General features: G+C 38.8%; 2 protein-coding genes across 4 annotated transcripts in view; both read left to right on the plus strand.

Moving 5' to 3' along the window:
* Positions 1-282: 282 nt before the first annotated feature.
* LOC111566484 (disks large homolog 5) lies at positions 283-5,513 on the plus strand. The gene is made up of 8 exons (XM_055018767.1): positions 283-288; positions 478-780; positions 1,056-1,283; positions 1,494-1,583; positions 1,781-1,858; positions 2,169-2,444; positions 2,584-2,676; positions 2,890-5,513. The coding sequence occupies exons 1-8, from the start codon at positions 283-285 to the stop codon at positions 3,031-3,033; spliced, it is 1,218 nt and encodes a 405-aa protein (XP_054874742.1). The 3' UTR covers positions 3,034-5,513.
* A 1,573-nt stretch (positions 5,514-7,086) lies between these two features.
* The window catches only part of mlip (muscular LMNA-interacting protein), a 36,455-nt gene continuing 18,479 nt past the window's right edge, over positions 7,087-25,062 (plus strand). Inside the window, exons 1-2 of one of the 3 annotated variants that reach the window (XM_055018806.1) lie at positions 7,087-7,265; positions 18,834-18,959. In XM_055018806.1, the coding sequence (XP_054874781.1) occupies positions 7,236-7,265; positions 18,834-18,959 (156 nt within the window). In that variant the 5' untranslated portion in view covers positions 7,087-7,235. The remainder of the gene's footprint in view (positions 7,266-18,833; positions 18,960-25,062) is intronic. The other 2 variants (XM_023267095.3, XM_055018807.1) reach the window with 2 other exon arrangements.

The raw sequence follows: 25,062 nt of genomic DNA on the forward strand, positions 1-25,062 counted from the left end.
AATTGCTAAAAATTTAAACGGTGACTCACTGAAAAAGTGTCAGCTTTTAAAACTAACAAATCTAATTGATCTTCCACTAGTTTTAAGAGGGAGCTCCTTCAGTGACCCTATAATGCATCTCAAGCATGCCATCATCCTTTGCTCTCTTTGCCTCTCATTCAGTGATTTATTCGTTTAAGAACCAAATTTTGGCAGAAGGGAGACAAAGAGAGTCAAACAGATTAAAGTGGAGAAACTGTTTCTATCTTGGTGGCTTTTTCAGGTCTTTTAAACAATCTAATTATGAAAGTATTGCAGTTACACTCTAAAGTAATCACTGTTTTGATACCGTCTGGTGCACAAAATGAGCATGCATCATGAATCTTGGAGCAGGATTTTATTAGTGTCTTAACTCCACAGTTTCACAGCTACTCTCCCGGTAATCGTTCGATTTGTTCCAGGAATCACACCACTCCTCCCACCTTGACAGCTGAGTAGTGTACACTTAGATTCACTAATGATGCATCACTGTCACTGGTTATTTCCTTGAAGATTATTTCACTGAAAAGTAATTTTCAGCAACAGGTGGTGTGTTCTGACTGTCTCCAGGAGTGTAGAAAGCCTCCTACTAACCCGTCCCTCAGGACCAGTTGCCAAAACTGGGCCATCCCAGGCTTCAGATGGGTGACAAACAGAGAGCGTCTGCAGGGTGGACCTCAAGTGTTTCCGGTCAGCAGCATTGTGTGTGCTCGCTGCTCCAGCATAGAGAAGATCACAGAGAAAAGTGAACATCCTAAGGAGGTCTGTTTTCCAGTTTAGATTTCTGAGTCACTTCATGTTGCTTCTTTTGATTTCCTTTGATATGAAGATACTCATCTTCCAGTTTCCACTTATTCCAAAGTTGTGTTTGTACATAAAATACCATGAGGCTCTCTCGGAATTCTGTTTAACTGAGTGTTTCATCCTTTGACAATCTGTCATATTGATAACACCCTATGAAAAAAATAAAATATAAGGCTTCCCTGATTTATCTCGCAGATGGAAAGTAAAAGCATCAAATTATTTCTTATCACCAGGATGGTGCAGGCCAGCTGTCACATATTGATGCCTCACCACTTCGATTTCGCCATCAGAGAGGTGAAGCCAAAGAAGGCAGGAATTTTCTGCATCACAGAGGTCTTAATGCAGGGCCTGGTCTCCATGGAGACATAAAGACCCCATGCATCACAGGGCATCTGAAGTCTTCAGTGGTGACAGAGAAGACCCTTCCTCAGGAACCATTCGTCTCCAAAGTGCCATTAAGAGTAACTTCACGCTGTGCCTTAATTGCCAAATTACTTCTAGGGTGTTGCTATAACCACTGTGAGGAAGTGTATCGATTGTGTCAAATTACTGCTAATCAGCTTTTAAAAAAAAAAAGTTGTAATTGTTAATGTTATAGTGTTTCGCTCCAATCAGGCCTCTAATGCACATAATTCTAGCTTTTTATGCGAAGTGAAACCATTTTCTCTTAGTTACAGATCAAAGTGTCTAGCCAGAAAGGTAGTTTGGGAATCAGCATTGCTGGTGGAAAAGGCTCTCTGCCTTACAAAGACCACGATGAGGTGAGTGCAGGTGCAGAAGAAGCTGGCATTACTTGATCTTTTGCAACATTGTTCATTCAAAATGCATTGCTTAGCTGTCTGAATGAAGTGAAGCAGCAGCCTTGGTTGCCTTAATTTCCTCAAACTGAAATTTGCAAGCTTTAAGTACATTTTTAATGCAACTTTCATCCAGGCTATTATGTTTTTTTTATTTTCAGGGAATATTTATTTCCCGAGTAGCTTCAGGTGGGCCATCAGAAAAGGCCGGAATCCATGTGGGAGACAGATTGCTGGAGGTAGGAGGGGAATCATTTTTCTCGTATTTATAATCACTGTTCTTAGTTTCTGATTCATTTACTGCTAAACAAAATAGAAACCAGCATGTGTAACATGATAACTGAAGGGAAATTACATTCATGTCATTTATTAGAATATATATTTTTTTAAACCTCAAGTATTCCATTGTGGAGTTCTTCTTTGGACCACTAAGGGGCAGCATAAGACCAACAGAGGACACAGTTGGACCCTCCACTATGTTCAGAGATAGGGCCAAATGTATGACAGCAAATAGAAATTCAGAACCTAACTTATAATGTGACCATCCAGGTGAACGGGCTTGACATGCAGGGGGCGACCCACCAAGAGGCTGTAGGCGCCCTCAGGAATGCTGGGAGCTGCATCAAGATGAAAGTACTCAGAGAGAGGGTGTTACCCCGAGAGGTGCGGGACCTGGATGTACCTCAAGATCCTCAGGACGTGACAGGAAGACAGCTGAGCAGCCAGGACCGAGCGGGTCTCAGGGGCAAACAGCCCACGATGGAGAGCGCAGAGCACAGTGTGTCCAAGAAGACTGAGCCGGTCGTCTGCAATGGCAACGGCATTGTGGGTGGTTTACTCGAAACACAGCACTAACAGAACCCATTTTTAAAATTTCTCCACTGTTTTGCAATGTGCCAGAAGCCATGTATAGACACAGCACCCCTTCAGTCAGTTTTACACAGTTGTTTTGTTCTTTTTTCAGTCTGATTTGGGGAGTGACCTGAACAGGACCGTGTCTGAACCGGGGGTGTTAACAAAAAAGGATTCACTTCAAGTGGGGCAACATTCAGTGACAGTAAGCCAGTTTCTTATCCCACATTATGATACACAATCTAATATACTATCTTGCCCTGAAGTCACCTCATTTTTAGCTTTTCCTGAAATAAGAACATGTGTAAAAGACAACAATTTTTGAGAAATACACAAAATGATCACCTACTCATATCACGTCACAGTTTGCTCATTTTTCTCCTCAATCTCGTTTCCTTCTCTGCCAATCATCTGACAGATCCCTCGGATCATCCTCACACATCCCTCTACCTCAGATGAAGATGTGGAGCTCTTGACGCAGAGCTCCAGCAGAGATCAAACTGACAGTCCTGACAAGCATGTGCGCTCTGACTGCTTTGACAGTGCTTTCTACCCACTCTGACCACAGCTTGGAGCTACGTGAATGAAGGACTCACACTGCTACTATCCAGCTCATTGTTTTCTGAGGCATTTTCAGTGATGTTACTGTGGAGGATTATTCTAAATCAAATTGTTGGAATGTGTTTTTTTACTGTCACTGCAAAGCTTTTTGCCTGTCAGATCGAATTGCTGCTAATAGAATGGAATTATTATTATTATTAAAGCCATTTGCAAGGAGGGAGAACATAAAGACAAGTTCTTCTTATTAGAGACCGTAAAGCACACTAACGTCCAAATGAAACACACGCCATAAAATCAAATACAATGAATTAAACAATGACTGATGCTGGCTATCTCTGCTTCACAATGCTGTGTGTAAGTTATGCAGGTGTTGGCACATAGTGTTTCCACCCATGACAGCGTGAAGCCCTTAAACTTTTTATAGTACTCAGATAAAATGCCACATGGCTGAACAGAGATCACAGCAGGAAGTCTGCAACCTGCAGCCTCCTGAGACAAACTGATCTCTGCTTCACATCTTCGAACGCCTCAGCGGTACGAGCTAAATGCCATCGTGTGAGATTATGCTCTGAAAAGATAGACACCGGCCATCACATAGGAGAAATTTATAACCGTGCTTCCAAAGCTTAGAATGTGCAAACTGTAGATGTACACCTGCCTTGTATTATGTGGCGGCTTTTATATTCAGTTAATTGTTCAGTGTTCACTTTCTGAATAAAGTGCAAATATATTGTTCCAAGAGGCTTCTCTTTTCTTCGAGATAGATCCATATTGATGTTTATACTACGTGCAGAAGATAAACACCTGCAGCTGACTGCAAGTGAGCAAAAATACATCTTGGAAAAGCTTTATTTAGATATTTTGAGGTTGTGATAGGTGATGGTATTGTACTGGATTGCACAATGTTCCACAAGTGTAGGTGCTGTTATATCCTCCCTCTGTGTTTACTCTTGTCCACATAAAAAGTGATATGGCAGCTTGTGCTATATGTGACAACTACCGGGTGATAATCCTCTGGGGACACAACTTGTTGGAAAGCACATCCTGTGCAAAATTCAATTCGGAGTCAATTACTGGCAGGCTTACACTGTGAGAGTTTGTCTGTCTCAAGAGGCAGCCATGTAAGACAGTGGGAGACCCTGAGGAGAATGAACACAGATTTCAATGACTCTGTAATAAAACTGGGGCTCTGAGAACATTGGTTTTACAACCGGCCTGCATTTTCTGATATGTGCTGATATTCAGCAAATAATATGCATGTATTTAAAGTATCTGTAAAACTTCAGTTTATTGAGAATGTAGGCCACTAATTCAATTTATTGATTGAAAATGATTTTACAGTGGTGCCAAATCAAGTGTAGTGATTTGTAATCTTCAAATAATGTATCAAAGTAAAGTCTTGAGAAATTGATTGATTAATCCTTTGCACCCTGAGCAGGTTCATGGTGTTTTTTGTGCTCTTGTCACATTTTTACCCACCATGGAATCATTTTCCCTCCAATATAAAGTCCTTTGCCTCTGTATAAACAACACAACAATGGCTAGAAGTAGAAACAACCAAAAATGTCTTGCCATGTGCAGTATGATACAGTTATGATGCTACAAATCAGAAAAAAGACACAAAAATAATGTCAACAATTGAAAAAGACTTGGAATCAATATGGCAGACATTTTCACAAGTGCCCCCTAGTGTAAACAATACTAAATAAGTACAATAATAATAAAAATTGCTATAGATGATCAACCATTTACATTTTTACAACCTTTTTAAGCTGCTCACTTTGTTCTGCACATTAACTCTAGTAACATTTTTCTCCATGCTCAGTGTATCTCCTAACAACTTGCTGGAAACGTATTCTTCTGTATACTGCTTTTGAGCAAGGCTGCTTATATTTTATTGATTCAGTATGTTTTAATTTGCACTCAGTCTCTTTCGTTGTCCCTTCTTTGCTCTGTGTCAACACAACTTGCAGTTCAGTCAAATAGTCCTTGAATTTTTGCCGTCTAAGTTGTGCTGAGGGGCACAGATTTTATTTCTATTTTTTAAACAGGGTGTGATTCAAGAGGTTATTTTGACAATTTTAAAACAAGACAAAAAAGACTGACTTTGATCAAATGTCATAATTTTAAGCTTAGATGTATTTATTCTTCCTAATGATGGTGAACATCAAACATGACACATTCAAGGACCATCGGAAAGGTCAAGATAAAACAATTCTTCCTGTTTTTACTAATTCTGCCTTATTACATTGGCAGTTTTTAGGGTTCAGAGGGTTAATACAACAATTTGTACCTCAGAAAGTGAATGTTAAAACAAATACATAAACTGAAAACTTGCATGTTAGTTCATTTTTCCAAATCACTGATGGACCATCAGTTGAATCTTGGGTTGTAACTGATTGACTTTTCTGTATTTTTGACATTTTATTTCCAAATGCTGCCCCTGTATTGAAAAATTGTCAAATATATTTTCCTAATTTGCTTGTGTTTGACTATATGCATGTGATTTCTCAAGTTACACTGACTGAGCTACAATGATGCCACCAAACATAAGTCTCCCTTCTACTGTTGCATCGTAATAAGAAGAATAGTCCAAAAGCTTTGATTAGATCAGCCATGCTTTCTCATGCCTTTACAGTTTTTTTTTTTTTTGTCATTTACTCCTTCATAAACCTAAAATACATTTATCTCCTCAGCAAACACTGGATAAAAGATAAAAGAAGTCAGAAAAAAGTTCATCTCTAATTCAATTTGAAGCCACAATAGATTCACTTGTTGATCTCAGTGTATATGTGCATCAAACATGTCACAAAGTGTAGTTTTGATGCTTTACTCTAAGCAAACAGCAAGTGAAAATGAAACATAAAATCTAGAAATAATGGCCTCACAAAGGACGCAAACCCCAGTCCTGAGGAAAAGTCTTGCAGCAGACTAAGTCCTGTTGCTGCCAATAATGTGATGTTCAAAGGAATTTTAAATATTTACATATCAGGCATTTGAGAGACGCTTTACATTTCGAGCCCCTCAGTGTGAATATGAAAGCACAATTTTTCTGTGCAACATCAGAAGTGACGTAAAGAGGGCCTGGCAGCAGAGATGAAGAATGCTTTGTCATATTAAGACAGACAGACAGACAGACAGACAGACAGACAGGGGGGAGGGACACAGGCTGGTGGAAACAGACAAGAACAGCTGTGACAGGAATGAAGAATGTAGTGTACGAAAAGGATTAGCATCCACTCCAGAGGTCTGCTTTCACTCACTGATAAGGGAACAGAGAAGTTGATGTAGCACCAAACAAACAAGTAAATGAATTTCTTTCAAGCTGTACAATAAGTCATTTCTGAAAACATGTTGAGAAGTCTGTGAGATCCGTCTGCTGGCTGATACAATTTATACAAATTTGAAGACATTGTTCTGCATTCAAAAGAGCATTAGTTCTGTTTGATAAAGCAGCTTAAAGTCTGAATAATTATCATGCTGCCCTCAGTGGGTTTTGCTACACTGAGCGGTCACATGTGCAAAATTATGACCAAGTGCCTTTATCAGTTTTCTGTTCTCTGTCATCAGTAGGTGGAAAAACAGGCTTTCATGAATTTTTCATGTGATGATCGCAATGCATAGATTGTGTGTAAATGAGTTTCATAATGAGGTAATTATCACCTTCCCTGGAAGAGAAATTACTGTTATTATTTTCTGATGCTTATTTTCTTCCTCTGTACATCAGTTACAGCAGCATCTCATCATTTTTTTGGGGATCTGTCCTCAGTTGACCAAGAAATTTGTCTTGTTTTATGCATGATGTTTGCCATGATGTGACTGTGATATTGCAAAAAGGATTCGTGCCGAGGAGGAATACACAGTCTATTCACAGAGAAGTGAGGAAGAAGTGGTGGTAAAATGGAACACTTATGGCTATTGTACCCTGAGTGTGTGTCCCTTGTAGCTCCTGGCATGAACATTGTTACTGGTGGCCAGCAGACAGGCTGCTGTCTGCAGGCTATTTGTGGCTATTATGTGTCTATAAAAGGAAATCCGCAGGGCGATACCCACACCAACAGTAATACACTTTGAACTTGAGGAGAGGGGCTGAAAAGTAGGCATCTTGCTTTCCATGTCTGCTTTGATGAACATTTGAAGTCTTGTTTTCATGAAGCAGGGACACGAGTTACGTTTCTGGATGGGCAGGAGCTTGAAGCAGAAATGGCCAGTTTGAATAAGAATATGGGAAAGGTAAGAGGTTTTGGAATTGGATTTATTTTTCTCTTTTGAATACATGTGAAGCCATTTCTTGGGTATGTTTTCTAAAAGGCTGAACTAACTTTACTGCCTGCCTTTACTTTCTGCAGACTTTTGTGGTCGCAGTGGGGTTTCTGGCTTTTAAACTCAGTTTTTAGATGAATATTTTACCTCAAAGTTAAATTCAGCTGGGAAAAAAAAGTGAAACCAGGAATTTAGCTTAAATGCAGCAACACTATTCTCACTAAGCAGCCCCCCTGCTGTTCTCAGCTGGTGCCTCCTTCCAGGCTTACTCACTAAACACATAAACTAGAGACAGTTCAGATGAACACACAGCTACTTGATACTTACCTGCTATTTCCCGTCACACTGGGCTGAATACCAACTACCAGAACTGTTTTCATATGAAATTGAACACTAAAACTATGAATTGTTTTAAGCATTTAAGTTTTTGCAATAAGTTGCTGTTAATATCTTATGAAAATATACCTCACTTTTAGAACTTTTTAATACATATGACTTCTCTTGACATTCACACAGATACCTTTATGTCATGCTTTCCCAGTACATGCTGCAAGCACTGATTGAAATATGTGCTTTTTTGATATTTTCTGTCTTTGTGTGACTTGTAATCATAATATTTGTTTATAATCTTGAGAGATGTAGTCCTGTGTGTGCAGTAGCAGCTGGCAGTGGGCTATATTTGCATGCCCTATCTGCTCAGGAGGGAAGGGCTGTCTGTTTGTCTGTAATTAAACTCTTTCCTTAGTGACACGCCCCGCTGTTTATGTTTGCAGTAGCGCGACGTGAACTCCTCTGATATCGATTTTAAACATCTGGGGTGCTGTAAATCCAACATTTACAGCAGTAATAATGCAACTGAAGTGAGTGATGTGAATAACAAGTGCAATCTGTGAATAATTATTGTTCAACATTTGGAAATTTTAGTGACAAGGAGGTAAAGTTGTATAATAATTGGGGCATCACAACCTTCACAAGGAAGAACATACTTTGCATTCATTCAGCGGTTGTCATTTTCCATAAAGTATATTTGTCACTTTCTCATAGGTTACTGTTTATGAGAGTTCTCTTTAAAGATTCTCACGCAGGGTGGTCTCCTTCAGGCAATGATTTAGTGCAGCTTGTAGTGGATCCTTGGGACGGGTCCGGAATGCCACAAGGAATAACTGTGTGACGGCACGCACACAGTGAGGCGACATGTAGCACAGTGAAGCTGTGGCAGGCTGGAAATGTGATCTATGAGGACGGCATGACCTCGGCAACAACTCAGCGCGATTAAACATTCAAGGGGGCTCCAGTGGGCAAGTAGGAAATGCTCGCTTTAACCTTTCACAGTGTAAACTTACTCTGCTATGGCTACAGCGGACGAGAAAACAAGGCGGTTTCGTAATAACAAATAGATAAACAACTTAATAAGATGACACATGATTATTCTGAGCAAGGAGCGTGTTCAGTTTCTTTATTTATAGCTCATCAGAGATAAACTGGTGTCTTTAAGATGGATATCTGGGCCCTAGAGAGCCTCACAGCTCAGGAAGTTGGTCTGAAGTCACGAAAAACATTGGAGGCAAAGGAAATGGTGAAGGAGGCGCTTAAGAAGTATTACAAAAATGTGTTTAAAAGTAAAACCAATCAATATAGAGACAGAACGGCACATGTCAGTGCTAAATGACGTTGTTATGTGTCACAGCCTGGTCATAACTATGAATCTGTAATGGAACTAGAAATTGTGAAATAAGTAAGGTGGAGAAAAAAAGCAGCAGATTAGACTAAAAAAAAATAAAATAAATAAATAAAAAAAATATATATATATGTAGTACTTAGATGTTTTCCACCAGTGTTTAAGAAACTCTTGGTTCATGAGTCTGAGTATGTGTGTTTCTGTCTTTTTTCATTTATTCAACCTATATTTTAACTCTAAATCTAACCGAGGAAGAAAATTAAAGGTCCAGGCACACAAATAAGAAACCCAAATAATAATGACAAATAATATTAAAAGGCAAAGTTGGTAAAATAATAAAAACACAAATTAGAAAATTTAAAATTTAAAAACAAATAAATCACCTAATATAGGAGCAGATGAAAATGAATGAATAAAAACAAATGAAACACTTGAATTGATCTGAGGATAAAAATGAGTTCAGGCTGTTCCGTAGGTTACTCCAGGTTGGATGTGCACAGCAGGTAAAGCTGGATTTTTCACGCTGAGGAAATACAACATGTATGTTAGGAGCCCACATTAAAAGGCAGCAGGTGAGGCCCCTGCAGAGAGGGAGGGCCTCCTGACCTGAACATGCTGCTCACAGCGATGGTTATTACAGATAGCACATGTAATGAAGCATTATAGAATGATAAACAGTGTCTGAGGGCTTAACAGTCGCCGCTGATGCATGCAGGTGTAAAATGTCACCATGACCCAACACTGATAGAAAAGTTGTCTTCTCTGAAAATATATAACGAACCACAAATGCCACTGAAATAATAATGATCCTCAACCAGCACATATCTGCACATATTATGTCCATATGTGATGTAACAATAAGGTAAGATTCTGTACTCTCTTGGCTTTCGCAGAGAAAGTCATTAGTATTGAAAAGAAACGTTATTAAAGTCAGAATCGCACTGAATCCTGGCTTTTATCTTGTCAAAGATGAGAAGCACCCCAACCTTGATCTCTACAATTCATTATAGATTTCATCAGTTACGTGTGTGACTTTCCTCTCTCTTAAGCCTCGCTTTTATTTTTACTTCCATTGCTGCTGCATTTGTTAACTCTTTATGTGTGGGCTGAACACAGCGTACAGAGTAACAGCAGTGCTATTCCACCTGTTAAAAAGCTCTGCTTTTATGCTTCCAGCACACATAATCTTTCTTAAACATTTTAAATCAAATACAGGACTCATAATTAGTCCACTCTTATGGTGTTTAAAAGAATTCACAGAGAGAGAAAATGTTTCTGTCCATTCAGACTCAAAAGCCTTGCAGAAATGGCAGCGACTTCTTTGAAGAGCCTATTCATGAAAAAGAAATACATTTTAACTGCTGTGAATTCCTAAGGCCAGTAACCTCCTAATTCAATCAAATAAATTAATTAACTATTAGAGAATTACTGGACCAGCTCTCCATCTAACGGGTCCGGTTCCCGTAGCCCATATGGGTCAACCCAGATGGGATCTGTGGAACGTTTTTAAGCTGGTAAGCGAGAAAATTCGCCTAGCTTCTAACTGCCTCCATCCAGACGCCTATCCTGCTTCCTCTGATAACTAACTCAACTGAGTAGCCACTTTCGAATGGTCAAATTAATTACCAGTCACGTCTGTTAACGGCAGCTTTTCTCTCATCGGATTCTGCACTTGGTAAGTTGCTAGGTTTAAGATTAGAGGTTAAGGCATGGATAACCCCAAGGATAAGTTTAAAAAAGGCCACCCTCGGCCCCAACGACTAGGTAATCTGACAGAACCAGTTTTAGATGTAATGCACACAGTAACCTGACTTTTTACAAACTGAGAAGATATATGTGATTAATTCATTATCATGATAAAAATAAATAGAATTTCCAGTCTGTTAACTTTAATTGCAGGATAAATGTTTTATTATAATCTCAGCAGGGAAATAGCAATAGCCCATAAATCATCAGACAACCAATTAAACATTAATTTCTATAACAATCCTCTAATATGACCCCTAACTGGAACTATGCTTTTATCTAAGAAGAGCAATAATCACCCAAATTATGTAATTTGGAGGGGGAGAGCAGACGGTGTGGCCACACCTGCTGCTCACCTGAAGACCGATGCCCCGCTGGGGCTCTGCTCCAGGGAGGAGGTGGAGAGAGAGTTCAGTCCCGATTTAGATCTGCTTGTATCCTTTACGTTGTTTGGCCCAATAAAAACTTTGTTATAATCCACTCTGGTGTTAATCCTTTTGGAAATAATAGAGTTCAGTAATATTCCTTCAGTCAGCGTTATTTTTAGATCACAGTCTTTTGTAATCCTCCAACAGTGCAGAAAGAGCAGTCCTTAAATCCATAATTCCCGTGGAAAAGTTATTCCTTTTCAGATCATGTTGAATTCTCTTCCAAGTTACGTGGTAAAATCCCCCATGCTCAGAACATTGCTGCCTGGCTTGCATCCAGCGACTACCTCGTAACTCTCCCAACTCGTGTCTCGATCCAGTGCAATTTATAGCAAACTTCTCTCTCCAGAATTTACATATGCGATGTCAGCATCCAGTTTGCATACGTGATGACAATACACTTTTAATTTACATACGTGATGACAGCATTCATCCCCCTCCTCACTCGTGCACTGCTCCCACCCACCGACCTCATGGCCTCTGCGTGCTCTGGAGGAACCAAAACCTTGGACTGTTTTGCCCTTTCACCCAGTCTCAACTTTCCATTACTGTATTTGCTCCATCCACAGCTAAGAGCAGGCCTCCGGTCGGGGAACAGGAGCAGCTGATGTCAACGCCTAATAATCATTGACACCACACTGTACATCTCTGCACAGTGCGCACAGACTTACGCTAAAACCCCCAAAATATACAAAATATATAAAATATATACAGGTCATTAACTTGTGCGGCGAACCAAGTTCGTCTCGTCTTCTCGCTTCACCTCCAAGTCAACAACCTCCCAATTTCACAGGGTGATCAAGCTCTTCTGTAAACATCTCTATTTCATAGTAATCAAAACCTTAAAAGCATTTCCATCCTCACAGTAATAAAACCCTTTAACACATCATTTCTCTTGGCAACCCTATACCTCACTTCCTACAGTGAGTTGCTACCCCCATGTGGTAAAAGACAAATATTAAAATAATCAACTCCCCACTTCTCTGATTTTTACACCATTCAAAATAAAGATTACATAAAAAAGACATATTCAAAAATAATCAACTCACCACCGTTCCCGGTGAGGTACGCTTCTGATTTCTACACTGTTTCAAATAAAGATTGTATAAAAAGACATATTCAAAAATAATCAACTCATCACCGTTCCCGGTGAGGTACGCTTCTGATTTCTACACTGTTTCAAATAAAGATTGTATATGTTTAACAAATATAGGCATTTGATTAGTTGACACACATTTATTACGTTAGAGCATGAATTAATGGTAAATCACAGGTTATAATATCATACTGTGCCCCCTCATTTGTCTGTTATTCTGCCAGAAGCCCACACCTATGGCTGACTCGGGGATCTCATACCTCTATGATCTTTGACACTGCGTCTCGGAGGGCACATGGAACACTGCAGAATTAAGTGTTTCCATTAGTTTTTCCTCTGATGGATTACTGGTTCTTTGCAAGAAAACAATGTGACCCTGGCGCACGAGCTGGACCTTTACAGTGATAAATGAGCATTTGACAACACAAATACAATGGACCAAAGCATCTTGTGGTCTCCTGCAGTGCTGAGTTTGTCTTGAGTGAGGGAGTGGAGTGCGTTGTCTACACAGTAAGGCTTCAAAGTCTAATACACATGAAGAAATGACACAAGAATCCAGTTTTCAAAGCAAAATTTCTGAAAATCTTGATTTGTAAGCACCTTGGTGATCCTCCTACAGTGAACCTGTATTCTTACAAGAAGTCGGGAGGCTTTCTTCAGCTTGTGTCTGCAGGAAAACCATAAGATGAAAGGTGAAATTGAACCTAACATGCTAATTATCCGACTGTATCCGCATCAATGAGCACTGGTCGTGTGATCCACTTTTAATTGAGGCTGAAGTATCTGCTACAATAACCTCTGCTGATTAATGGGAGAAATTTCAGAGCCCTTCTGTCTCCAGATCACATTTTGGAGATGACCCTACCACAGAGCGGAGGGAGGAAGTGTGATTAGTAAGCAGCAGAAGCCCTTTTGATGAGCGTGTGCTTTGATTGCTGCGGTGGGAATAAATTAGAGGAAAGATATTCACACATCCAGACCATGAAATACCATTGGAACCAAATTGCAGTGGGAACTCTACAACTGCCTTAACAAACTGAAATAAGCCCTTGTGTTCCTTACACTTGAGGGCAGCATATGGAGAGGTTCACCACACTTCTCCAGTGTATATTAAGGTGCAATCTTTTTGTAGTTTAATGAAAGTTTTGTAGGTGGGAGCACATTAGCTGGTCCGCTTAATATTGAATTTTTCCACCTCTGATTCCTTTAAAAAAATAATCACAGAGAGTTTTTAACCACCACAATTCACAGCTCAGCCTATTTACGTTTCCAGCCTCGGTGAGAATTAAGCCATTACCACTTGCTGCGAATCAAGAGCAGCTCAGAACACACTGTACAAGGTAATATCTGCACACACAACAGCAGTTTCACAGTATGGACATGCTACTCCCATGTGTTGTTTTCTGATGTCAAGGTAAAGGTTCTCCATTTCTCGGCATTACAGAAGATACTGTGTTTCATAGAGTGTGCTAGGAACAAAGAAAAAGAAGAAGAAAAAAAATGCATCCACGGTGGTTAAAAGCCTGACCTTAAACAGATGCATTAAAAATATACAGCTGGGCGTAGTGTCTCTTGTGTAAAGCTTTCAGTGGTAATGTGTGAAATGGTGCAAATACAACGAAAAGCAGCCATGAAGCAAAATGCTGCTCTACAAAGGTACACATGATCATCGTAGTAACCATACGCAAAAACAGTGAGGCACTAGGAATAGACACTACAGCTACAATTACATATGGACAAATGGTGGAAGAAAATCTGCACTTTGAGAAATTGGTGTTTTCCCTTTCTTGACTATAGTAACAGGAGGTGCCAGTCAGCATTTCTAAAGCTCACAATGATTCTACATTCCTAATTTCTTGATGCAGTAATTCAGGATTCTGTAAAACAGGCTTATTTCTGGCAAAATGCACAAGGAGGTAAATGTCCACTCACTGGAACCTGGAGCCAGCAAGTAATTACCTCAGCACAGTAAATGGTCTGTACCCTTTAAACCCTTCACATAATGCTTTACAGTGCATTTCTCATTCACACACACACACACACGCACACACACACACACACACGAAACGACACTGTTGAGAAAAAAGAGATGTTTTTTTTTTTTTTTGCTGAGCTTCAGAGGTGCTTGTAGGCAGATTTTTTTGTTTACAATTTGGACAGAGCCAGCACCAGTCTTAAAGGTAAACTAAATTGAACATAAGATTTATAATTAATTTACCTCCAAGCAAGATGGTAAGCTCTAAAAATTCTTCAACCAAGTAAAAAAAAAAAAAAAAAAACCCATGAATGCCAGTACTTTGAAAAGCTTGTATCCTAGAGGTAACACTGACATTAGATGTTACTTTATTTACGGCTCTGTTGCCCATTTGATTTTTGCTTCAAAGGCAGCTTTCTCCTTCAGCAAGTGAACTTTTGCTCAGTCCATGTCATTGCTAGGGCAGCTTTTCCACCCAAAACTGTGTCGACTGTATCAGTCTACATTGCAGTTTTTGACTTACCCCACTTTCTGTATTGTGATTGTGAATTTAACGATAAAATTCCTTGAAACTTCCCCTTCAGTCTCTCATCCTATAGTCTTGTGATGACACTCATTGTGTATCTGTTGAGCTGAATCTCAGGGCATGGGACCTAAATACTACACTTCCCAGAATGCAATGATAGCAGCAAAGAGGTACCTGACACCTGGTGCTTGAAACCTGATCAGTGATCACTGATATAAAGCACCTGGGAAGGACTCAGGGAAGCTCAGTCAGTCATTCAGTCAAACAATCTTCAGAAGAGAGACACGAGGAAAGAACAAAGAAGAGCCAAGTCCACTCATGGATTCAGTCTAAAGATGCTAATGGTTGGTGAAATGTTTATTTGCTTTCTTGGTGGTTTAAATGTTTCTTAATATGGCCAAGTTTATGTTAACTGCTATGTGACTGGTTAATGAAAGCTGCAGCATTATTCCATTTTTATGTCAAATGAGTTTGAATTAGGATGTTTCATTTTGAGTTTAAGTAAAGTAAAATATAGAAAATATATATGTTCTGTTAAATGTTAAAACTTTACTAAACTTTATTAAATTGTTGGTTATTCTTTATTTGCTTTAAAAAGGTTTAAGTGATTGATTCATTTAAATGGTTAAGTGGGTAATATCTCAACTTTTTGGTTCTGTGTTTAATGGTGTGAACTTTGTTTCCTGTCTTTAAAGGTTTACAACCTATTGAAATATCATGACTGACCAACTAAAAGGAAAATAAAAGTCTGAGTTAGAAATTTAAATTGAGTTGTCCTCGTGTCCTTTGGAGGGAAAGAGAGGTGGACTTGACAGTATCAAACACCTCCTTATTTCTTGCTGCATTTGTTCCATTGTAGTTTCCTGTAAAAGGTTTAGTTCTCCTGGTGGATGGTTATGCTCCCCATGATGTCAATTGGTTTTCCTTCATTCTTCTGCCATTAAAAACTTTTTACAGTTTGTTAACTTAGTATTGACAGCTATGATAATTGAAAACTATGCCAACCTTAAGACATAGCTAAGGCTAGTTACTTGACTTCCCCAACTTACCATTTGCAATCTGCTACACTATAGAATAACATCTTCAGATCTCTGTCCCCGTCCCACAGCCTGACTCTTCTCTTCTGGCAGTTACTTCTGTTGTTGGCACAGATGTGTCCAAATAACGCTGCAGAATTTTCTGATTTTAGTAGCACAGAAGCATCTTGCCCATCCTGCTCTTCCTCGTGTCCTCACTGTATTTACATATCCCTGCATACAATAAAATTAATACCCGATAATGTGGAAAAATGAAAAATGATGACCTCTAAAATATTACGTGTTTGCTTTTGTCCAAAACAGGTTCAGTAATTTCTAATAATAAAAAAATGTGGTTAATGCCATTGTGGTTAATAATCATTGTTACCAGTATGTCTCAAAAGGCATCTAAGATCAAGCAGCTGCAGCTGATCCAGAACAATGCTGTCAGAGTCCTAACTAACACCCAGCTAACACCTGGACCATATTACAGCGGTCCTCAAATCACTAATCTGGATTCCTGCTAGTCAAAGGATAGAGTTCACAATCTTCAAAGGTCAAAGATTTTTATTGTCATTTTCACTGTGCATTTTCATACACAAGAGAATGAAATTTCATTTCTTGATCAGTGACTGCAGTGTAATAGAAACATCAATAAATAGTATGCATCATATTAAAATATAAACATCATAATAAACTAATAAAGAGCAATAAAATCAGGAAAAAAAACTATTCAGTCTCTCAAATAATTCAGTCTCTCTAAAGTGCATTAAGTCTCTTGACTTGACAGGTGACTAGCTGTCAAGGGTGGGTGTGTATGTGGGAATGAGGGACAGTCCATTAATAAATCTTACAGCCTAGGGAAAGAAGCTATTTTTATTGCCCCTTGGGGACAAATAAAGTTTTTTGAATTTAATTGAATATTCAGCTTCCTGCAAGTTTTGCAGCTAATGCTGCTGTGTCTCCTCCCTGATGGCCAAAGGGAGAAGATGTGGTGTGAGGGGTAAAGTGGGTCTATGATGATGGAGGTGGCTCTACTGATGCAGTGCTGCTGGTATAGCTCCATCAGGCAGAGGAGTGGTGCGCCAATGATTTTACTAGCTGTCTTGATCAGTCTGTTCAGCTGCTTTTTGTCCTTCACACTACTGCACCCGAACCAGGTGGTGAAGCCATAGGCCAGGATGCTTTCAACGGTGCCGCTGTAGATGGTGGTGAGGTGTGCGGTGGGAAGGCCTGTTTTTCTGAGTCTAGAGAGTAGAGCTGCTGTTGAGCTTTTTTGAGGACTGCCGAGGTGTTAGTGGTTGAAGTGAGGTCATCCTCAATCTGAACCCCCAAATACATCACACTACTGACCTTCTTCACAGCAGTCCCGTCGATGAATAGTGATGCACGATCCTGTTAGCCAGCCCTCCTGAAATCAATAACAACCTCTCTGGCCTTGTCCACATTGAGGTTATGGGAACTGCACCATGAACTCAGCTTCTTCACTTCTTTACTATACGTAGATTCGCTGTTGTCCTTAATGAGGCCCACCACTGTCATGTCACCTACCAGCTTCAGGATGTGGTTGCTGCAGAATCTGGCAGTGCAGTCAAAGGTGAGGAGCCTGAAGAGCAAAGGGCTCAGGACGCAGCCCTGTGGAGTGCCTCTGCTCACTGTGATGGTCTCTGATGTGTGGCTGCCCACCCTGACTGTCTGCTGTCGCTTACTCTTGGTCTACAAAGCACTGAATGGTCTTGGACCAAAGTACATCCTGGACTTATTAGCTCCATGTGAAGCATCCAGAGCCCTCAGGTTATCAGGGGCAGGTTTTCTGTGTGTTCCCAGAACTAAACACAGTGAAGCAGCATTCAGCTATTATGCTCCTCACCTGTGGAACAAACTTCCTGAACACCTGAGATCTGCTCAAACTGTTGGCTCTTTTAAATCAGGCCTGAAAACCAAATTGTTTACTAGAGCTTTCTCTTAAATGCTCAATCTACTTTCTTGACTTTTAATGCCCTACGAGTGCTTACTTATGTTTTATTTCTATTATTTCAGTGCCTTAATGTCTACTTTTAAATTATTTTTATAGTTAAATTTTAAAGTTCTGTGATGCATTTCTTTGCCATTGTAAAGCACCTTGAATTGTGCTATACAAATAAACTTTCCTCGTATTGCCTTCCTGAACTATTGATCATCAGTAGAAAAGCTTGTTGTTCTGATAGACATTAGTACTGACTTGTCTTTAGGTCTCAGTACATTGTGTTTAGCCCTCGAGCTGCTCTGGACATTGACAGACTGTCCAGATTGTCTGTCTGCTTCAGGTTACTGATGTTTTCTAGTGCTTGTTGCCGTAGTCCTTTATGTGTTTTGATGATCTTCGCCTCGACTTGATCAATCACAATCAACAGCGCTGCCAGCAGTGGCTCCTTCATTTACCATCAACTCGTGAGCAGTGCTGAAACATGTCTCTGCAAAGAGGTTTTGAGATCTGGAGAAAAGTGGAAAGAAGCAAATTTGTGATAAAAGTTTAGTTCTTGCAGTAGAAAAGCTCAAGTTTTACTTACTGCCTCTTTAGCTTGACACAAAGGAGCATCTTTGGCTTTTCTTTTTCTTTTCTTACAGAGTTTATGATGTAACTACAGCAGTTTTCCACCACAACTAACAGCACAGCACAAGTAAAACAAGTGAGGGGCCTGAAACAGATGAGAACATGAGCTGATTAACTGTAATTGCAACTCATCACTCCTCATTGAGTCTGGGCGTGTCGAGGTTTTGAGCTGCAGGGTGTTTAATTGTGTGTGTGTGTGTGTGTGATGCTGAATCATTATCGGGGCGGCGCAGTTACACAACCCTTTGAAGCAGAAAGAAATGAGAAAGAAATTCAGCTGCACTCATCCGTGATGAGACACAATGAGATTGACCGCAGGTTTTATGAAGACGTTGACAGGGCGCCTTTTTAATAGAGAACAATTACTTTTGACTCAGCATTTACTGCTAGTAATCTCTACACTTCGAGTGTTTGCGCTTGACTATTGTCAAGAGCTTGTGACATGTGAACAATTCCTTGGTGTCCCATCCTGTCTTACAGGTTGCAGGAGGAGAGCCGTCTAAGCCGTCTGTTTTCACATTTGTGCCAGTGGTGCAGAAATTACCAAGCAAAAATATTATTGCTGAGGAGGAGAGATCTACAGCTCTGACCAGAAACCCAGATAAGGTACAGCAGCAGCAGCAGTACACATCCAGGGAATGGCAAAGTGATAGTTTCAGTCTCTGTAAAGCATTTACTGAAACATACATTTCAGCTGAGTAATTGTTTGTGGTTTAAATGTGATTTCAGTTTATGTTTGTCCTGCTAGGTCAACCTTTCTATGCTATTTATTTTGAGTCATCCTCTCTGACTTGACAATAATTGAAATTTACTCCAGTTTATCCCAACAGTGAAGTAACTTTGTTTTGAGACCTGCAGCTGTTACAAAATGTTAAAGAGTAGAGTTTATTGCATCCTTTCCAGAAGTAATAGACCAGACATGCCTCTCTGTTCCACATTTTTCTCAAAATGACTTTTTTATTTTTTTTTTATCAAACTCATGAGCCTTGACTCATGACATTTTCCCACAAAATACTTTCTCTTTCAGTCAAGAGTGATAAAATAACTTGGCTGTGCAGAGGATAACTTTTTAAGGATTATGGACAACACGGTGAGCGGCAGATTCCCTTTGAACTTTTTTTTAAAAAAAAAAATACAAGTTGAAGCTAAAACTCCAAAAGGTCCATAAGCCAGAAGTTCTAATTCTGCAACTTGTAATCCTTTTCGAACAACTCCAGTCTCTGATGGTTAATCATGTCAGTAGCTTGAGGATTAAAATGCACACCTTAGCTGCGTGGGAAAAATCAATCTCACCTGCAGCATTTCAGATGTCATTCTAAAATCACAGAACAGACACCAGAATAACTCATAGTCAAGGAGAAAGAAGCATATATATAGATCTCTTGGCTTTAATGATTTCTCAGTCTGACAACCTGTTGACTAATATTTCATTCAAAACAACATGCTGGAGCAATATGAATAATGATTTGGTTCCTCCTGCGTGATTTCCACCAAGGTTTTCATGCTTTTAAACTTTATTTATTGATATGGTTTGATGCTATATATGTATTTTATGCATTACTGGAGCATGACTCCTGTGGCATACCTGAATACATGATGTTTTCGAGATGTGCAGAATAATTCACCTCCACATCAAACATATGCCTGAGCAGCATCAACTAGGGTGTTCTGCCTGTCAATCAGTTTCAAATGCATTTTTACACTTCAACACAAAAGCAAAGAATAAAATGTGTTGTTAAAAGGGAAATATTCATTTACAAGGTTTCTGCACTTGACAAGTTGTTATTTTTCTGACCTTAAATCGAACTTTGAGTAGGAACTGCTTTAATGCACACAAATGTTAACTAATTGTGAGTGCAAGTCAGTTGCTGAGGGAGTTAATGTGCCATTGAGCGATCACCCAGCATCACTATCACCACTGCAGCACAGGTCTGGGTGCCTGCAGTCAGTTTGCTGGCTCCCTTCATATAGACTTCAAAGATTTTCTCATTGGGGGTGCGGCAACATTGGTTTCTCGGCTTCCTCCATTTGCCACAGGAGTGGTAGCCTTTCATGTCTTTAACTGACAACATGTGAATATGCAGCTGCAACACTGTATTTTAGCACATATCAAGGGTGTTGCCTTTTCATACATGCACAATATTGGGTTGTGTGTCAGATTCTGGGTGTTTGAATGCACCGTCACCGTGTTTTGTGTTCAGTTCTCTCTGCCGTGAATTCACCTCCATTTCCACTCCATTAGTTGTTTGTCCATCTCTAGCTTTCTACATCTTTCTGTCATATTCTTGTTTTGATAGTTTTTTGTTGCATCAGTGCCATCAGTTTCAAAAGGCTGGTTTCAGCAACACAAAAGAAGCACTTAGATCCTTAGATTTGATAATACTAATAAAACTCGTGTTTAAACATTTATAATGAATCAAAAGTATGTGGGACAGTTATGTATTTACTTATTTTTATTCATATATTAGTTAGATGTTCCATTTTCAGGCTGCATGTGTTATGGTGGATTATGGAGCATTACCATATGAATTCATTCAATGTTAAAGTTGCTCCGATTATTTCATCTCTAACAATTCAATTGGACTAAAAAAGGAACTGATTAGATCAAAAGGTCACTGTACCCTCACAAAAGACGTTTTTCACCATAACTTAAAAATTCATGAACTAATTATGACAGTTTCACACAAATGTCTAGCAAAATAAAATGATGAAGTAATTACATTTTATATCCAAAAAGGTCAAAAGTTGATATTATATTGTTCTGCAAAAGTTCCTTCTCTGGCCAGCAAAATACCTTAATTCACATTTGACTGGATGCTGAATTAGTGGACGCTCATTTAATTCGGTGCCCAACCTGAAATTGTGTCGATCATCTGTGCTGCTGAAGATGTGTGTGAAGCATCCAGATTTTAGAACTTGGAACTTTTCTTTGTTTTTTTCTTACAGTAACAAAATTCATATTTCAACTGTTTTCTGCTGTAATTGCTGCAACTTTATATTTAGCTTTACTGGTCAAGTATGTGAACACTGACTTATATGTCAATTTATATAGGAAATTGAGCATTCACTACATTTATTGTATGAAACTGGACTGACATGGATGTTAACTGCAACTTAGCTCGTTGACAGAGATAAGACAATAATATGAAAATAAAAGGAGATGCCTTGAAATGAAGTTGTCTTTGTGATAAAATTGGTTACTTGTGACATTTGTCATGGAAGTTTTTGTCCAAATCTTTGTGCCTGTTGCTAGAAGAATGACAGTCAAATGCGTGTCCCCTCCTTAAACTTGACAGGAAAAGAATGGTTGCCAAGACTGCCGTCTGTTTGGAAGCATCATTAGCTCCTCCATCACAGTCTTAACTGCTCAGCTCATATTTACAGACACTGAGATTAACACTGTGTCAGAGAGCAGCATCAGTTTCATGCAGCAACTCAGAATCTGACTGAATGCAACAGTTATGTTTGATTTTCAGTTAACTTCTTCTCTTCTTTATCCCCAACATGTTTTAAAGCAAAAGCAAAAAAAAAAACGACAACAAAAAAAACCACCCATATCTATCTGATTTAATCTCACTTATTCTGGAAAGACTTGGTGAATTCTGCGAGTTGACAACTTAAAAAGCAAAAATATGCATTGTCTCAATTCTGGAACAATTCCTTAACCACGCTTTTTATCTTCATGCCTTCTGACCAAACTCCCACAAGCCCTTTTCTTGTATGAAGGTGCATTCAATGTGATAAGATCTGAACATTTTTGAATGTGTGGACTTGAATGCTTCCAGAATGTAAGGTGATAAAGTCTCACGAAATCACAAAACTTGTCCAGCCGGGTTTACTCTGTTCACCAGAATCAGAAACACTCCAACACAAATCTGTACCAGTGAGTCTTATCTCAGTTCATTCAGTCAGACTAAACTGAAACCTGTGTCTCCTCCTGTGCACTCATGCAGTGCAAAGTCGAGACGCACTGTTGATTTCCTCCTTCACACAGACGCTTATTACGCAACCACAAACACTCACATGTTATCAGGTATTTTCCTGTTAATAGTGTGTAGGGAGAGCAAAAAATTGGTTCGACAGTAATCCGAAACATAGTTAACAGCTGTTTGCAGCTTAGACTGAGTGACATCTTGGCACGTTTACACGTGACAGATTGGTAATAGTCCCCGAGGTGAGAGTGTCTCTGTATTGGCATGTTAATGAATAGAATGTAAATGATTACCTGCAAGACATTCAACAGCTCAACAGCGTGCTTTAGAGCAGCCTGCAGCTTTTCTTTTCACTAGATAGACATGTGTATGTGTGCAGTGTATTAAACTGGTTCCTGTGGCCTCACATAGGCTGTATTCAGAGGCTTGACCATCAAAATGAAATATGATGTAAAACTACACAATACTGAGCTAATTCTAACCACTAACTCCATCATTATATCATATTTTTCATTCCTACTTCACCCGTTTTGCCTCAGAAATTGCCTTCACCTGTCCAAATTTGTTTAGGTGATCAGCAGATAATTCTTTCTGAGATCCGGTTCAACAATTTGCTCTATTTTTGTGAAGAGAAAAAGTCTCCCTTATTAAAAACAGCATTTTAAAGCAACCCCAATTAACAAATGTTTTCATTTGTTCAGAACTGGCTTTAAGCCAGAACAGCACATCGACCTTTTCATTAGCTATATACTATATAGCCATAAAAATGAAATAACATTTAACTGTGAATAGCCATAAAACTGCAATTTTCAAAGATCTATTTTGTTATATTTTGATAATTATGATTTCACAAATATTTCCCTTATATTAACTAAATAATTAATGAATTACTTAAATTAAATTTTATTAGATGCACTTAATGACATTTGGTTCTCTAATTTTATGTAGATTTGTTTGTCAGATGAGGGATGTCATGTATAATTATATATGCATATAGTAATCATTAGTATTTTATGAATATTATATATTATATGAATATATAAATTATATATTACAAGTGTTTTAATTATTTTTGCACAGGTAAATGTCCTTCATTAAACATTAAAAAGTCAAAATACATATGACCTTATATATAATTAAGGCTAGAAACTGTATTTAAATTATTACAATTACAGTTTATTCAATGTTAGATATTTTCTGTTATTTTTACAGGATTTTTCGGTGGCCTTGCTGGCAGGATATAACTGTGTTTTCTTCTGTGTTGCCTACCACTGTACCACTTGTGTAGGCAACCAGAATAAACAAGTGTATTTATCTTAATTTGCGAGGAACTGGCCTTGAGCCAGAACTACTGATAGGGCTGAATTAAGGGAGTGACCTGATAGCTTGTTTAGGGTGCAGACCTTATGGGTACAAATGCCTCCAAGCAGTGAGTGCCTGCTTTGAATCCCAGCCTGCCTTTACTGCATGCCATTCCCCTGCTTCTTTCCTCACATATCCTGTCTCTCTCCACTGACACAACAAACAAGAAAGTATTAAAAAGAAACATTTAAAATAAAAACTGTATCATGAAGTCAATGATTTATCACTCTTTGTTATTACTGCATTTTAAATCTTTCAACAGCAAGTATGTTTTAGCATCATTTACATATTTTAAAATTTTTAAATTATTATTATTATTACTGGCAACAGAATTAGAAATCCCGGTCCAAGTCATTAAGGTTATATTAGGATGAAAAATTGCAGTGACTCATTACCCATTCCCTTGAAGTTCTAAATCTAACCATCTCTGACATGTTTCTTGATAATAATATTGGCATAAGCTGCCATTTATGTCGAATACAGTCCCTGGCATGAATGTTGTTCTGACAGCCTTTAATTTCTTTGATTACTGCCCATTTACTAGAAGGCAAAAGAGGAGCTCAGATAACTGAAACTTGTCATTATAACGTGTATTTTTAGAAACATAATTATCATACATGTGGGAGTTGAAGTTTTTAATGATGCATGTTAAAAACAGTTATTCACTGTAGCCACACACCTATATTGTCACCTTTACTGCTCGAAATTGATGTCATACATTTACAATAACCTAAATTTATCTGAATCATGTGCAACAGAATATAATGGCCCTGTTTTTGTAATAACGGCATACATTTCGGTTTTGTCTATTAAAAGTTTTGGCTCAACTCAAGTAACAAATTATCAGAAATGTTGACTGACTGCACATCTTATCATGCAGACAGCTATGCCTTTCAGCTTCTATTTTGTTGTTTGTTTAGAGGTACATGACAGTAGAAAGTTTCACAGGTTTGGGTTCAGATTAAACAAGGTGATACTGTGAACTCTGCATCCTCTATACTAACTTTTTGCAAACTTGTGGTGAGAGAAAGGTGGTGAGGAACTGCTGCCATAATTGTGTTCACAGGGCGCTGACATCGTGACACCAAGGTCACATCCTGCGTCATGTCAAACAAATAATATATTGTGCTCGGCTCTGTGATCTCAGCCATTAAAATGTAGGTGTTTTTGTGCTGTTTTGCTACAATACAAAATTCTGCACTTTAAACAGCACAGACTATGGCTAGAAGTAGAGAAAATACTTCCTGTGCAGAGAAACAGTTATAACTCATACACAAAAATATGAAATTTTGTTTGAAAAATACTTTATTCACAATTTTTTAAACACAATTAAAAATAGAAAAAGATTTTAAGATTTACTTTAACTGGTTTCCATACTCGTCTATCCGCTTTGTGAAAACACAGCCTGCAGTTCA

This window comes from Amphiprion ocellaris, chromosome 16 (genome assembly GCF_022539595.1).
Source record: "Amphiprion ocellaris isolate individual 3 ecotype Okinawa chromosome 16, ASM2253959v1, whole genome shotgun sequence".
NCBI classification, from domain to species: domain Eukaryota; kingdom Metazoa; phylum Chordata; class Actinopteri; family Pomacentridae; genus Amphiprion; species Amphiprion ocellaris.

Excerpts from the sequence above, each read along its gene's own strand:
- LOC111566484 (XM_055018767.1), top strand. Across the intron at positions 781-1,055 it reads AAAGTGAACATCCTAAGGAG|GATGGTGCAGGCCAGCTGTC; the intron begins GTCTGTTTTCCA and ends TCTTATCACCAG. Across the intron at positions 1,284-1,493 it reads TCTCCAAAGTGCCATTAAGA|TTACAGATCAAAGTGTCTAG; the intron begins GTAACTTCACGC and ends ATTTTCTCTTAG.